This window comes from Lagopus muta, chromosome 6 (genome assembly GCF_023343835.1).
Source record: "Lagopus muta isolate bLagMut1 chromosome 6, bLagMut1 primary, whole genome shotgun sequence".
In the NCBI taxonomy this organism is placed as follows: domain Eukaryota; kingdom Metazoa; phylum Chordata; class Aves; order Galliformes; family Phasianidae; genus Lagopus; species Lagopus muta.
The window spans coordinates 7,136,691-7,152,785 of record NC_064438.1 but is presented as its reverse complement, the minus strand read 5'-3'; the positions used below and the strand labels follow the sequence as shown (position 1 = coordinate 7,152,785).

Sequence of the window (16,095 nt, the reverse complement as noted above, 5' to 3'; positions counted from 1 at the left end):
AGAACATTATTTCAAGGAAATTACTGGCTCTAAAATGCTTGTCATTGGCCATTGTGCAAAATAACAACAATCAACTGCCTCCCACTTTGAAATTGACACCTGACACTAATGAATGTGCTAATTTTGTTTTCTCCATTCTTCTGCATTCCATGCATGAGCGGAGCTGATTTACTATCTGTAGCCTGTTTTTGCATTGGTACTCTCATTCCTCCATTACAGCAGCTCTTTTTACACCTGTTGCTTTCAGTAATTAATAGGGAAAGTGAAAACTGCATTCTAGAGAGCCATGTAAGAGAATTCTCTGAGAAAGTGATATAGAAATACATTATGAATTTTAAAAAGCAGGTTGTTCCACTAATCATTTAGTCAACTCATGTGGAATTGTCTTTAAGTATTTCTTCCTGTGGGATTATTCTGCGTGAAAGAATGAAGCAGAAGGTAATCCCACCTGCCAGCTGCTAAGGGGACATAAAGATCTTCTTCCACTCGTGCAGCTTGCTGCTAGCTCGACTGTCACCTGCTGATCCAAGCACAAATACAAGCTAGGTGGAGAATGACTTGAGAGCAGCTCTGAGGAGAAGTATTTAGGGGTGTTGGTTGATGAAAAACTCAGTATGAGCCAGCAAAATGCACTTGCAGCCCAGAAGGCCGGTTGCACCCTGGTTTGTAATAAGAAAAGCATGGGCAGGACGTTGAGGGAGATTTTGCCCCTATACTCTGATCTTGTGAGACCCCTCATGGAGTACTGGGGCTCCCAGCACGAAAAGGACACTGAGCTGTTGGAGTAGGACCAGAGAAGGGCCATGAAAATGATCAGAGAGCTGCAGCACCTCCCCTATGGGGATAGACTGAGAGTTGGAATTCCTCGGCTTGGAGAGAAGGCTTCAGGGGGACGTTTATAGCAGCCTTTCAGTACCTGAAGGGGGCTTTCAGTAAAGCTGGGGACTGACTATATAGAAGGGCATGTAGAGACAGGCTGAGATTATAAAATAGAAGAGAGTGGGTTTAGACTAGATGTCAGGAAATTCTTTACCGTGAGGATAGTGAAACACTGGAACAAGTTGCCCAGAGAGGCTGTGGATGCCCTTCCCCAGAGGCATTCAATGCCAGGCTGCACAGGGCTTTGAGCAACCTGGTCTAGTGGATGGTGTCTCTGTATGGAGGTTGGAACTAGGTGATCTTAAAGGTCCTTTCCAACCCAAACCATTCTATGTTTCTATGATCTGATATACAAAGAAACCACAGAGATGCATTTTTTTCTTTATAGTAGTGTGGTTCTGTATGTAAAACAGGGGACTAAATGGCAGGAGATGTGAGCAGAGACTCAATACTATATTCCTATAGGAAACAGTTAGGAGAAGAGGGCAGTGGTGGCTGTAAACTAGTTATGTTTCTCATATTCTACAGGAGCTATTTTTTCTGTTCATAGGAAAACAGACTCATAACTCTTCTGAATTAGAATTGCCCTAGTTCTCTTTCCACAGCTTGCTATGTATCAAATCTTTTATCTGAAGCACATATTGTATGCATCCTGCTTCCATGAATATTTTCAATTAGTTAATCAGAAGGATACTGCTAAAAGGAGATGCAATGGGATCTCAACAGCAGAATGGAAAAGCAGATAATTCCTTTATTTCTGTGAGTAGCTAGCAATCACTACTAAATGTGTGATGCTCTGCATTCCTCACACAGTAAAGACTTGCTTGTTTTACTCACTGAAATGCGCCTTTCTCTTCTTTAACTCAAGTATCACAAAAAAAATGTTTTTTGTTTTCTTTTTGTTAGAATGTTCTGTATTTCTTTGCTTTGTCTCAAGTTATTACCCTTACTGAAATAGTTCTTACAAAGTACAGGATCTGGCAGGGGGATGGAGGCAATTAATATAGAGCAGTAAATCCAAATATCCTTTCTTTGGAAGTTCATCTGTTAAGAATGGTATTATTAGAGATTGAAATAAAACTTCCAGAAGGCATTTCTCAATTAACTGTTACCCTTTGGGCAGTTAGAGGGACACTGTCTGTTCCCCAAAATACTACGGTAGCACCTTTTCTAAACACAGCACTCACCTGTTCTTCACTTGCCCTACGAACCAGTATTCCTATATTCCTGAATACTTGTTTGAACAACTCTAAGGATGCTCCTGTGTTATGGCATGTAACACTTATTGAAGCACTCTTTCAAGCTTAGCATGTTAACAAATGTTTGATGTCTTTAAGGAAAGACATCAATAATTATTGATAATGTATTTTACTGAGACCTTGGATTTTGTAACGTTCATCAAAAATGATTCAGGCCTGGCTACTACTGTTAACTCATTAAGTTCATTCTGGCAATTAATTCTACTATGATCTGACATTTTGAAGCATCACTTGACCTTACACTGTTGGTCTGATACCTGAAGACAAAACACACTCCTTCCTTAATGAAAACGTTCTTGCTGAGATGCAATGGCAGACTAATTATGAATAGTGGCTGGAAGAGATCGTTACCAGCCTTATCTTCTGGAACTGAACTTGCTGATGAAATTGTAAGAGAAATCAATGTGTTTGAGAAGGTTTTCTTATGTATGAAGAATAAGTATCATTGAAGCAATCTCTCTATTGAAAATAGCTAAGGAAAAGATGATGCAGAAAAGATTATGAGGAAGGAATATAAAGAGAAGAATAGGTGGATAGCAGAAAAGTATGTAAGGGGGGGGAAGTGAAAACAGCACAAAATTTAAATGAATACCTATTAGGCATATAATTAGATGTGGCTTAGATAATATTTCTGCTTGGAGTGAAAGTTCTAAGGCAAAGTACCTTGGAGCTCATCCACAGGGCTCTAGAGATTTTGATTTTCCTGCCTTGAAATGTCCTTATTTTAACAGGGAAAGGGAAGAGGGAGAGACTGGCATTCAGATTTTCAAGCAGACTTAAGGAAACATAAAAATAATTCAACAAAGCCATAAAACTAAATCTAAAGATACTTCTGATGAAAAGAAGAAATTTATTTTATGGGGAGTGTTTGAGTTGTAGTTGGCAGCACTTGAAACTAGTTTTAATTTGAAATAGATCTAAATTGAGGGAAGGAGGAAACAGCTTCCAGCCCTCTCACTGAGAGGAGATTCAGCTCCATTGTCACATTCAGAATTCCACCTTCCATTGCAATGCACTTTCACTTTTGGCTCAGGTATCATAGAAGAATTCTGGGACACTTAAAAATAATTGAAAAAAGATGCAAGAAATGAATTTATTTGGGAAAATACGGATTAAAAAATATGTCAGAAAATCTTAGCTCCTGAAACCAATAGCAAGAAAACCACATGTAGTAGTAGAATGTTTATTTCCAATTACCAACCCTGTGCCATTATAGTACTGAACAGAATATGATGGTGATCCCAGGTATGCAATAGCTTTCTGCTACCTTTGTGTAGTAATGATTTCAGGAATCTTGTGCCATTTATAATGACCTAAGCATATTTTTGTTATTGACCCCAAAAGTGGAGAACGAGCTTGTGATCCGAGACAGCCAGCATGGCTTCACCAGGTCATGCTTGACCAATCTGGGGGCCTTCTATGATGGAGTGACAGCATCGGTGGACAAGGGGAAGGTGACTGATGTCATGTACCTGGACTTGAGCAAGGCCTGTGACATGGTCCCCCACCACACCCTTATCTCCAAATTGGAGGGATGTGGATTTGATGGGTGGACCACTCGATGGATAAGAAATTGGTTGAAAGGCTGCAGACAGAGGGTGGTCATCAATGGCTCTGTGTCCAGGTGGAGGCTGGTAACGAGTGGCGTCCCCAGGGGTCTGTCTTGGGACCGGTGCTCTTAACAACTTTATCAGTGGCATCGATGGAATCGAGTGCACCCTCAGCAATTTGCTGATGACACCAAGCTGAGTGGTGCGGTTGGCACGGTGGAAGGAAGGGATGCCATTCAGGGGGACCTCAAGAGGCTGGAAAGGTGGGCCTGGGGGAACCTGATGAGGTTCAACACGGCAAAGTGCAGAGTTTTGCACTTGGGCCGGAGGAATCCCAGGCATCCATACAGACTGGAAGGAGCGGTGCTTGAGAGCAGCCCTGCGGAGAAGGACCTGGGGGTCCTGATGGATGAAAAGCTTAACATGAGCCAGCAGTGTGCTCTTGGGGCTTGGAAGGCAAATGGTATCCTGGGCTCCATCAGAAGAGGGGTGGCCAGCAGGGACAGGGAGGTGATTGTTCCCCTCTACTCTGCTCTTGTGAGGCCCCATCTGCAGTACTGCGTCCAGGTCTGGAGCCCCCAGTGCAAGAAAGACAGGGAGCTGTTGGAGAGGGTCCAGAGGAGAGCCACAAAGATGAGCAGGGGACTGGAGCACCTCCCCTATGAGGACAGGCTGAGGGAGCTGGGTTTGTTCAGTCTGGAGAAAAGAAGGCTGTGGGGTGACCTCATTGCAGCCTTTCAGTGCCTAAAGGGAGCCCACAAACAGGAGGGGAATCAACTCTTTGAAAGGGTTGATAACTGCAGGACAAGGGGAAATGGTTTTAATTTGAGGGAGGGGAGATTTGGGTTGGATGTCAGGGGGAAGTTGTTTACAGAGAGAGTGGTGAGGTGCTGGAACAGCTGCCCAGAGAGGCTGTGGATGCCCCATCCCTGGAGGTGTTCAAGGCCAGGTTGGATGGGGCCCTGGGCAGCCTGGTCTGGTATTAAATGCCGAGGTTGGTGTCCCTGCATGTGGCAGGGGGTTGGAGATTCATGATCCTTGAGGTCCCTTCCAACCTGGCCATTCTGTGATTCTGTATTGTTCTACTTGATGCAGACATAAGACTTACGGGTGTTTGCAGTTCTTGTAGCTCCCAAAGTCCTTTCCTATTAATTCAAAATATTTTTTTAGGAATTTGGTTATGAAATTCAAAATGAAGCAGAATTTCCTTTAGGGGTCAATTGAACTTTACTACTATGTTTGATGTTGCGTGGCCTGGGTAAGCTAGTATCTGAGTGAGATTCCTCCTGGGCAATGGAGGAGAGTGGATCAGGTTTAGCAAAGGCATATGATATATGTTAAAAAAATTTGAACTGAAAGTAAAATGCTGTCATGTTTGGAGAGATAATGTTTTATACCAAAGAATACATGTAGTATGACTAAAAGATTTTAGATTAGATTAGGTGAGATTAGAATTGTTTATTTTAAACTGTGAGGTTATTCACCAAATTTCAGTGATTTATTTACTCATATAGTGGTATATTTGCTCAAGAACTTTTTTTTTTTTTTTTTAAGGTTGAAAATCATTCAGAAAGTTCAAATTGTTGCAATTTCAGTTGATGGGCTTAAAATTATATAGTTTGTTTGTTTGTTTGTTTTGGCTTTTTTTAGACCTTAACTGAACTTTTCCATCATTCTTTAATAGGCTCCTTGGAGCAGACTTGTCTGCTCGGGTACATCTCATGCTATGGAACACAGGTTATTTTATTGGAACATAAATTCACTAATGGTTATTTGCAATTTTAAGTGGCTTAAGGCTATGACCTTTTGGACAGCATGGTGCACCAGATTACCGTGTCATTAATTAATTTGGAAAAGAGAAACGCATAAGCATTTCCAGCAAAGGATTTGATTCTGTTTAAATGGCAATATTAAAAAACTGATCACAGTGATAAAGTGTTACTTGAAACAAGCTGTGTTCTCACAGCTGCTAAGGAACAATTTCAGTTTCCAGTTCTGAACATTACAGCTTCCTATTTGTACAAGTCATGGAAGGGTAGGATTTGACCCTGATAGATCTGCTGATTTCTGTTTCAAGGCAGAGTGTGGCTTTTGTTTAACATTTATAGAAGCGTTAAAAAAAAAAAGAAAAGAAAAGAAAAGGGAAAAAGATGTTGCTTATTAGAAACAGCTTTCAGGGCCAACTGTGACAAATTTCAGTCACTGCATGGTATATTTTCCTTTCCTGGAAAACGGCTACCTTTGGAGTCCCAAAGTTTGCTAACTTTGTCATACCGCTTTCTGTTGTTTTCTGAGCTACTTGTTTCTTGCTGAATGGTCTGTGTCCAAGGCTGTTCTGGGACATTGTCTTGCTCTGACACTCATGCCTGACCCTTCAGGCTCTGTTTCCAATTTGCTTCAAGATCTCATCAGGCATTTCCCCTGTGGAGAGTCTCAGCTGCTACTAAAACTCCTATGGTACTCCCATAACTGTTACTAATATGGTATCTCCCATAATTTCCATCTTGATGGGTATTAAACGCGAAGGAGCAATTGAATTTGTAGGTTTAATTCTGCTATAGATCAAGCTTTTTCAATGGGGATTGTATGGGAACTGCTGAATCATGGCCTGAACCTCTGATTGATCACCAGAGGCGAGCAAGGAGTCAGCCCTGGGAGCACAGGTGAAGGCAATCCACCCGTCTGCTGGAAGGTCAAATTGTTGCAATTTCAGTTGATGGGTTTAAAATTATATAGTTTGTTTGTTTGTTTGTTTTGGGTTTTTTTAGACCTGGCTGCACCTCTCCTAGACCCATTTAAGAGCTGACTACCAGGGGAAAGATCTTTTTCTGGAGATCCCTCCTTTGGAGTTTCCTAGTGAGCCCAGGACAAGGCTAAGCATTCTATCTGTTCTTTTTTGGTGTATTAATCTGCTTAGTCAAACTCTCTTGTATATTTTGTAATTATAACATCTGTATATTCATTGACTATACAGGGATTATCAACCTTTTGCTTGTCACCTTCGGTTTATTAATAGCATTGCCCACGAAGACTGCTGCAATCAGTATTTCAGCTGTCCCTGTTTTACTGAAGTTTTGTTTAAAATATGTTGGTTATATGGAGAGTTAAATGATGACTCTGCTGGAAAAGGGTCTTGAAAAGAGATGTGTAGGCCTGTTTTGACTGAGGAAGAGGCTTTTACTTTTAACAAAGAAATAGAAACATGAAAACAATATTTTTGACAAATATAAAAAATAAAAGACGTTTAAAAACGTCTTAAGTTCTTAAATATTTCCTGCTATAGTCTAGTTTAGTTTGTCTTCTGGGACAGAGGGGGATAGCTAACATTGACAGTCATTGACACCTATTCACATGTCTTTCCATCTCTTATGATCTTGTCAAGGAAGCTGTCTAGTGCACATATTTCCTTTCCCTGCATCTGTATGGAATGCAGAAAGACAGGAGGCTGTTTAGGGCTTGCAGGTGCTGAGACAACCAGCAAGGTTTCACCAAGGGCCGCTCATGCCTGACCAAGCTAGTGGCCTTCTGTGATGGAGTGACAGCATCGGTGAACAAAGTGAGGGCAAGTTATATAGTCCTCCTGGATTGCAAGGCCTTTGACATCCTTATCTCTAAATTGTAGAGATATGGCTTCAGAGGGTGGACTATTTGGTGGATAAGGAGTTTGTCAGAAGGTCGCAGCTGGAGTTGTGGCAAATGACTCCAGGTCCAGATGGAGGCCAGTGATGAGTGGTGTCCCCCAGGGGTCCATCTTAAGACTGGCACTTTTTAACATCGCTATCACTGACACAGATGATGGGATCAAGTTCACTCTCAGCAAGTTTGCAGATGACACCGAGCTGAGTGGTTCAGGTGGTAGGACAGAAGGAAGGGATGACATCCAAAGGGACCTTGATAAACGTGAAATGTGGGCTTTGTGTAAACCTAATGAGGTTCAACAAATCCAAGTACAGTGTGTTGCACTTGGGTTAGGGCAATTCCATATATGTATTCAAACTGGGAGAGCACTTTGAGAACACTTGGCCCTCCCAAGAAGGATTTTGTGGTCCTTGTAGATAAAAACTTAACATGAGTCAGCAGTGTGCTTGTACAGTCCAGAAGGACAACGGTATCCCAGGCTGCATTAAAAGAGAGGAGTGTGGCCAGCAGAGAGAAAGAGGTGATTGTCTCTCTACTCTGCTCTTGTAAAGATCCATCTGGAGTACTGAATCCTTGTCTGGGGCCCACAACACAGGAAAGATGCGGAGCTTTTGGAGATGGTCCAAAGGAAGACCATGAAGATAATCAAAGTGCTAGAGTACCTCTCCTACAAAGACATGATAAAGGAACTTGTCATATTCAGTCTGGAGAAGGCTTCAGGAAGACCTCATTGAGGCCTTTGAATATTTAAAGAGAGATTATGAACAGGAGGGAAATCGACTTTGAACATGGGTAGACAGTGGTAGGACAGGGTGGAATGGCTTTAAACTAAAGGAGGGAGATTTAGATTAGATGTCAGGGGAAGTTTCATCACTGAGATGGTTGCCTCAGAAAAGCTGTAGAGTATGCGGAGGTGTTAAAGGCCAGCAGGATAAGGCCCTGCGCAACCTGATCTAGTGGTTAGCAACTCTGCCCATGGCAGAGAGGTTGACCTTTGAGCTCCCTTCCAACCCAAGTTACAATTCTACTTTTATTGGTGATAATAGTAACTTCAACATAACTAGCTTGCTATGATTTCCTTTCCCATATATTTGTGATGTCAGATACTCTAAATATGACAACACCTACGTTAAATTTTTTTTCAGTTGCACGGAATTATTTTGTCACTTTTTTTTATGTCACTGACCCTGTATTTTATGTAAATGACCCAGTATTTGCACGTAGGCTAGATCTTCCAAATGAGAAAAAACCAAGCTTACCCCCCAAAAAGATAGAGAATCTCAAAGTTAATTAGAAGTTATGCACATGTAGAAGCCTTGCTGATGCATATGTAATATTTCAGTTCACATGAAATAAAATAAGAATATAGCCCTTTTAGGTACAGTTGTGGTCACACCACAGTGACATCTGTGCTATTTTTTCCATTTGTTTCTGGGCTCTGCCAGTGGAACCCTGGGAATTTCCCCAAGCTACATGTCAGGTTTCGACAAGAAGAATGCTAATCTTGCTAATCTGCCATGTTAAATACTAATTTTGGTATGGTAATTTACCATCCTATGTGTTGGTAAAAGTACTTCTGTATCTTCTTTATTTTTATTCTTTATTATTACATATGAGATTCATGTTTGATATATTTAAAAATATTTCTATAATAAAAATTACATCCACAGAGGTAAACAAGAGGAAGATTCTGCATTCAAAATCCCAAATCATGTTGGAGTGCAGTAAAGTAACTGTCATGGTTTTGTGATCTTTGGTTTTTGGTATTCCACATCATAACATCATGTAGTACACTGGGAGTTTAACTGTTAGTGCTCAAGTTCTGGGTACCTGTCTTGAAGAGAAGAAGAACTATGTTCCCCAGGGGGCTTTGTGATCAGAGAGGAGATACAACTCCTGGCAAGGTCACCTGATTTCCTCTTCTTTGTTGGCTCTTCTTTGTCTCCCTGCTGCTCAACTGGACTGTGCATCTCACCTCAGCGTTATGGTGAGGCCCATCCACCTTTCGGACATTCTCTCTCTCATTATCTTTGATTTATTAGCTTCAGTTCTAATTATATTGTATTACTGTGTGTTATCTTGCATTCCAATACTGCATTTAGCAAACTAGTTTGTTTCTCCTCAGTTGCTGCTGTTTTTAATTATTTTGGGGTCCCCTGTTTCCCTTTTCTGGAGGTGCAGACTTTGTGAAATCCCTCTGCCCCGCTACTCACAGAACTGGGCCCAACCAGCCCATAAACCATTGACAGTAACTATGATGTTAACAGTTTTTTTTTCCTCTGATCTCATTTATTTTATAGAAAAAAACATGGAAAAAAATGGAGTTAAAACACTTTCCAAAGTGTTTTCAGTGTTTTTGAATAATGAACTGAACTTTCATTTATTAAATACAAAATAGCAATAAATTACAATTGCACAATTTCTTACAGAGTTTTTATTAAGATCAAAATTACTTGTTCAGACTAGATTTATATAAATAGATCACAGTACATTTTTACTTGTGTTTAGAAGATTGTAGTACATATTACAAAATTAAGAAATTTTTTGTCCCTCAAACCATCACTGCGAAAAGAAATCATGCATTATTTTTACTGAACAAAACAAAAAACAAAAAACAAAAAAAGCCCACCTAGTTGAGAGAGCCTCAGTACAGGAATGGCTCTGCTCTTGAAAATTAGACATGAAACAGAGATACCAAGCCTATTTATTGAACAGGAAATAATAAAGTACAGTACAATGTTCGTGTTATTAAAAATGAAAGTACACAAAAACAACACAGCTCTCTTCACACACCTTTGCAAGGGGCATTAAAAATGACAGCTGGCCAGCATGCAACTGAGTAAAACAGTCCAGTTTTACAATGTCTAAGTGAGCAATGGAAAGACTAACTAAAAATCCAGACAAAACAAACAACCCAGATGCTTACAAGTTCTCATGTCACCTTCCCTTCCGTACCCTGTGTGCTGTGCTCAGTCAGCAGCTGAGTATGTCCTGGTGATACCTCTCCTGAATGGTGTCTCTTTCTGCCACCTGGACTAGTGCATTTCATGGCCCTTCAAGGAGGTCCTTTGGGGACTGTGGAGGACTTCAGCCAGAGTTCCTTGCACAACTCACTGTATTAGATGGTGACTCTAAAAGCAGCTCAGCTGAGTGTGCTGTGCTCTTGCAGAGTAATTCACACCTTGCATAGCTTGATTCATGAATCATAAGGCTGTCACTTTGGAACAGAATTATGGTTGCAATCAAGGCTTTCCAGTACTTACAGCAAGTATCAAAGTGAAGTTGTTACAGAGTCTGTCCTGCTCCTATTTTCCTCAGCATGGAGGCTTATGTTAAATTCTACAATGTGGTGGATAACTTTCTCTATATGCTTTTTTTTTTTCTTTTGGAACAAGAAAGCCATTGTTTTTTCAATTGATACTGAGATGTAAATATTTTTAAATACATTGTTCTAAAGGCAAGAAAACGTTTTATTGATAACACTTCATGCTGACTCACCTACTGTGTGATTCCTTTTTTTTTTTTTTTTTTAATTCTTTCTGTTCAAATAAACCCAAAATGCATTAACAGTAATTTAATATTATAGATTTCTAAATGGGTCAAAAAGATTCTTCAAGTAAATTTCCAGTCCTTTCTCCCTTTCCCTTTATCATTTGTTCATTTTAGACTAGAAGAGAATAAAGAGAGCTTTTAAGAGTTTTATTATTACTATTACTTTTTAATAGCAAAGTCCCCTTAATGCTCTAACATTGCCAGGTGATAAAATCGTCAATTTACCTTTAGGTGCTAAGTGTTAATATAGCTTTGTATAATGGTTGGAGTTTAAAAAGTGAAAAAACATATCAACTACTCCTCAAACCAAACATAGGTTCAACTAAGAGAATCTTTCTTCTCGTTCTTTTCTGCTGCCCTTTGCTGTTGTACTAGTTCTGCTACTGGCAGCTGCATTGCCCGCCTATATAAGAAGTTTGCTGTCTTATGTATCAGCTGGTACAGAATGCTGAGGTGTACTGACTGGCAGGAATAGTATGAGAGGTGGATCTTTTTTCTCTGCTTTTTTTTTTTTGTCTTCTAGTCCCTGCTTCTGCAGGTTGCAATTCATGTATGGTTGGTGTATTGCCAGGATTATTTACAGGGGAAAATGATACTCAAAATCCTCAAGTGCTTTTAATACCTTGCGACTTCAGTGAAAACAAAGGAATTTCAACATTCAGCTGCAGAAGGGTTGTGCTTGTGAGTGTTTTAGCCCTGGAATTTCACACGACAGCCAATTATAGCCTGCTTAGTATCGGAACCTTGGAAAGCTCTCACTTTTTTTCATAAAAAAATCTATCTGAAATTGTGGCTTCTTATGAAAAACTAAGGGTTTAATAGAATATTGTTAATGAGTAAAGTGGGATTAAAATCTTGCTGAGATGCATTTCTAGGGGATTTCCCTTTTTGCTTCAGTAACACTTGTGATACAGCATAATTGTGTCTTCACAGGAAATAAAACAAATGAAGGTTGGAGGTTTGGAGTTATTCTTATGAGCTGTTCTACTAATTCACCACTGGGAATTATAGTTCAGCAAAGAGAGTGACCAGTACTGGGATCACAGTACTGCATTTCCAACTGGTGTTCTAGCAGTAGATGCTCTGTTATGTCCAGTATTGCTATTGCCTGGCTCACCAGAACTGTAACATGGGTCTACTGAAGGTCTAGGGAGTAGTATAGATTAAGTTGAGTCAAAAGGTGAAGAGGGAGAAGCACAGAAAACAACTACTGTTCCACTTATGCAGTACTATGGAAAGGCAGATATTTTTATAAAGCACGAAATAATGCCATAGCCTGTGTAACAGCTTGTAAGTCATGAGTCAGAGAGCAAGAATTAGGAAAATTAAAAAAATGAAAAATAAGATTTTCCTTTTCTTTGTAAAAGAAATATTTCAAACTGTTTTCAAAATCATTCTCTTGATGCCAGCCCCTTGAGCATTAAATGAACTGAGTATGATAATAAAATAAAAAACATTAGCAATTACAATGACACTACTTTTCTGCTGACGCCCTTTTGAGTCACTTGAGGCAAATCTGAGAAAGATTTCTGCTCTGTTCCACGGAGACAAAATGAACTAGCTGCATAGGTCTCTTCATTCTTACAGAAGCTACTGTTCATAACATTGCCCTGGTAATAGCCATTGCAGCGGGAAAGCATGCAGCTGCCTGCTTTGCCCACGTGGGATTGCATCTATGCTGATTTATCCAGGAAATCAAAGATCTCCACTTACAAGGAAAAGGTCCTCCTCCTCTGTTCGTGCTTATCTCCCCATGTTGGCTCCTGGGAGATGTGCCTGAGTAAAGAGTGCAGAATTTTGCCTGAAGTGAAGATCATACATGAACAGTTACGAGCACTGTATTACATCACTGGTCTGCTGACATAAGGCTTCACTTGAGCATGTACTGAGATACATTTGCTAGGGCTACGTTGTATTTTTTTGCTCTGGACGTGACCTGTTACCAATCTGAAATTTTGCTCAGGCAGGCTTTGAACAGTTGTGGAGTTTGCCAGGAGTGTCCTTGTATGTGATAGCTAAATTCTTCATAGCATAGCATGACATTTTATTTTTATTTTTTTATAACAACTGTACTTTTAAGACTTCTGCTTTATAGCCACACTACACATTTAGAACAGATCCAAGATCTTCTGCAACCATTAGGCTGTGTTTTTACCTGTTAACAATTCTGGTTTTCTGGAAGATCCTCAAATAACAAGTTATACAACTTTTTTTTTAATAAAAGTTGCAAATATTTTCTCGATTTTTTTACAGTCACACATGTGTCAGCTCAATTAGAAACTGAAAATGGTGAGCATTTAACACATACAAGATGCAAAACAATGTTCATGTGCATAAACTTACCTGAACAGTATATACAAAGACAAGGGCTACCTACCTGTGTTTAGCAGGCTACTAGATTGTATAATACACACATAATTTGCATTTGCCCTTTTAAGGTAAAGATATTGATGTAAAAACTTGATTCAAAGTCTCTCTATGAAAAAATTAAGGAAGTTAACCCTATGCATGGATAAATAATGAGCAAAATTTATCCGAGGGACTGTTGTTCCAGGACCTAGAGTTCATTATGTGAAAGAATTCAGTGCTTTGCTTTGATTTTTATTTTTATTTTTAAAATGGTCAGAATTCATTAGCATTTACAATGTACAGTCATTTAAGGTAGCCCTGTCAATGTTAGTTCTACTACAAATAATAGTCTTCACAGACATTATATAGGTTTGGAGTGGCATTTTAAAATGGTGTGTGTGTGTGCTTGTGTGTATGATGAAAGAAAGCCACCTGTGAGATTCTTCCAGCCCTTCACAGTGTTATGGACACAGTGAAAAGCAGTGACTGGAAAATCATCTAATAACACCGAGGGCTCCCAGTCTCCATACTACACAGATCCTTATCTTCTTTCTAAAAGAACATGCTGTCATTGCAAACACTGTATGTATCTTGTTGTCACCCAACAGAACTTTTTACAGCTTTGAAGGATTTGAAGCATATCTGCAAAGGAGTGAATTAGTCTTGTTTTCATGTCAGGTGAAAGGAGACATGGAGATGAAAGATACAACTCACCATCAAAAAAGTCTGATGACAGTCATTCTTGGGAAAAAATGACTTACATAGCTTTACATTTACAATACTGCACTTCTTTTTTCCTTTGCAAATACAATAATCATATTTAAAGCTGGCTCCAATATCTGTTGTTTTCATTGCTGTCATGTTGCTTGTAAAACCTGGGTTATTCTAATGAGCAAAACATTTGACTTGAATTTGGGTAATGCTTATGACCATACAAAAAATCTATCAGTAGCAATAGTGTCAGCTGGAGAACTAATGCTACAAGTGGATAATATTGCACTACTCAAAACCAATAGCTCTTCACACAGTTGAAGACTGAGGGTTCTATTCAGCAGTATTCAGGGTCCTATGGTTGTGGCCACAGAGGTTCCAGAACTCTCGCTGAGCCTAATCCTGATTCAGGAACCAAAATGATATGCTGTGTATATATTTCTCTGCACAGCCTGGATGCGCTGGATACCCTCCCCCACTTGATTCCTGGGAAGGGAAAAAAAAATTAGTCTCTCTTTAGCTCCGTGGCATGAAAAGCAATTCACAGCAATGAAATCTAAAGAAGTTAGCAAGGCATGTATGAAAAGAACAGGTTGCCTGCAAAAAAGGGAAGAGCTGTCAAAACCTGATTGTGGGCTCTGGCTGCAATAAAACTTATCAAAGAGGGAAGGCAAGTTTGATTTAAGGATGTAGCCAACTTCTGCTAAGGGACACTTTTCATTTTGTAGGACATAACTGTTATAGTGCTCCTCATGTGTTCCCTTGGTCCGTTCCTATCAGGGTTTGGTTACAGCTGAGAGCTCAGTGATGTTTTTCTAAACTCAACTCCCAAATGCCCAGGCGGGTATTTCAATTGTGGCACTTTTGCCAGGAGCTAACTTTTGAATGAGGGCACAAAAAGCTGGGCTCCAGACTTAGCTTGATCTTCCTTCACAGCCATGCTTGTCTGTTGGTATCCCTGTTCTCTCACAGTGCTTCCCTGCTGCAACGGGCTGGGAGTGATCGAAGGTCTCCCTGTTGAAAATGTGCTTCTGTTGTCCCCAGGAACCAGAAAATGTAATTGATCATGGAGACAGACAAGGCTGGAGTATTTCTGCCATTTTGTAACATCTTCCTGTTGTGTGACATTTAACTTATGGAAAAACCTAATGCTGGTGCTTGCAACCAAGTCAAGTCTTTAGTTGCATTCTGGTCACTAGTCTACACTGCAGAAAGTGTCTGTCAGCTGCCTGCCTCTACATATCAGGTGCTTATGGCACTGCACATGGCTTAATATGATAATTTTTCTTTTCTTTCAGCAGACAATTGTGACTGTCCATAAATATAGTAGCTTCTCCTGACTGGGATTATTGCCCGACTTCAACCAGTGAGAGTAACCATAAAAATAAACCATGGGAACTCTTAGGAAGCAATTTAGTTAGAACACTGAAGTTTTGTGTCTCATGAATCAAGATTAGCATTTCCTGTATTGGGAGGGGAGAGGATTAAACAGAGGGATTAAAAGGACATCTTTACCCCACTGGACTCTGTGGAATAGCCCCTGAGGATATGGCTAAGAAAGAGTTCAACAGGAATGCCAAATTTCTGCTGAATAGGTTAAAAGGGTGAGGAAGCCTCTTCGGCAGCCATCCAAGCGCAGAAGACCTGCATAACATTTCTGCTGAATAGGGCCCTGAAGACAAAAAACAAAACAAAACAAAACAAAACAAAACAAAAACCATAGGAACCTTGAAATTTTTTTCCTAATTGCGTGGCTTCTTATTAATGCCTCAAATCTCCAGAGAAACTTACACCTTTTTTTTTTTTTTCTTTTTTTTTCCCCTTTTCAGGATAGATAGACATTCCTTGAGATTTGCTAGATGACATAGTCTTACAATAGAAGTAATAGAAGTAATCAGATTAGGTTTTTATATAGTAAAACAATAGGTATTGGTAAACCTTAGGAAGCCCACTTCTTTATATCAATTATCATTGACAGTTACTCTATCCTATGTCTGAAAAACAAAACAAAAACAACCGAGAAAAAAAACCCAAACAAATAAAATAAAATCTGAAACCTTTATCCACTGTACAATGTATGTGGCTTTTGTGTATTTATCAAATACATTAATTACTTTCTGTTCCCATGAAATTGAAAGGAGCAGACTTAATTTGCA

At 39.7% G+C, this 16,095-nt stretch overlaps 1 protein-coding gene and 1 long non-coding RNA gene across 6 annotated transcripts in view; one reads left to right on the top strand and one right to left on the bottom strand.

Annotated features, from left to right (window-relative positions):
- LOC125694995 (uncharacterized) overlaps positions 1-16,095 on the top strand; it is a 120,781-nt gene that overhangs the window by 76,803 nt on the left and 27,883 nt on the right. The window lies entirely within an intron of this gene.
- Positions 9,772-16,095, bottom strand: part of SYT9 (synaptotagmin 9) — a 69,277-nt gene continuing 62,953 nt past the window's right edge. Inside the window, exons 7-8 of one of the 4 annotated variants that reach the window (XM_048948946.1) lie at positions 15,455-15,611; positions 14,315-14,425 (exon numbers count right to left, since the gene is read on the bottom strand). In XM_048948946.1, coding sequence (XP_048804903.1) covers positions 15,504-15,611 — 108 coding nt within the window. In that variant the 3' untranslated portion in view covers positions 14,315-14,425; positions 15,455-15,503. Of the gene's footprint in view, positions 15,612-16,095 lie in introns of all 4 variants that reach the window. The other 3 variants (XM_048948945.1, XM_048948947.1, XM_048948948.1) reach the window with 3 other exon arrangements.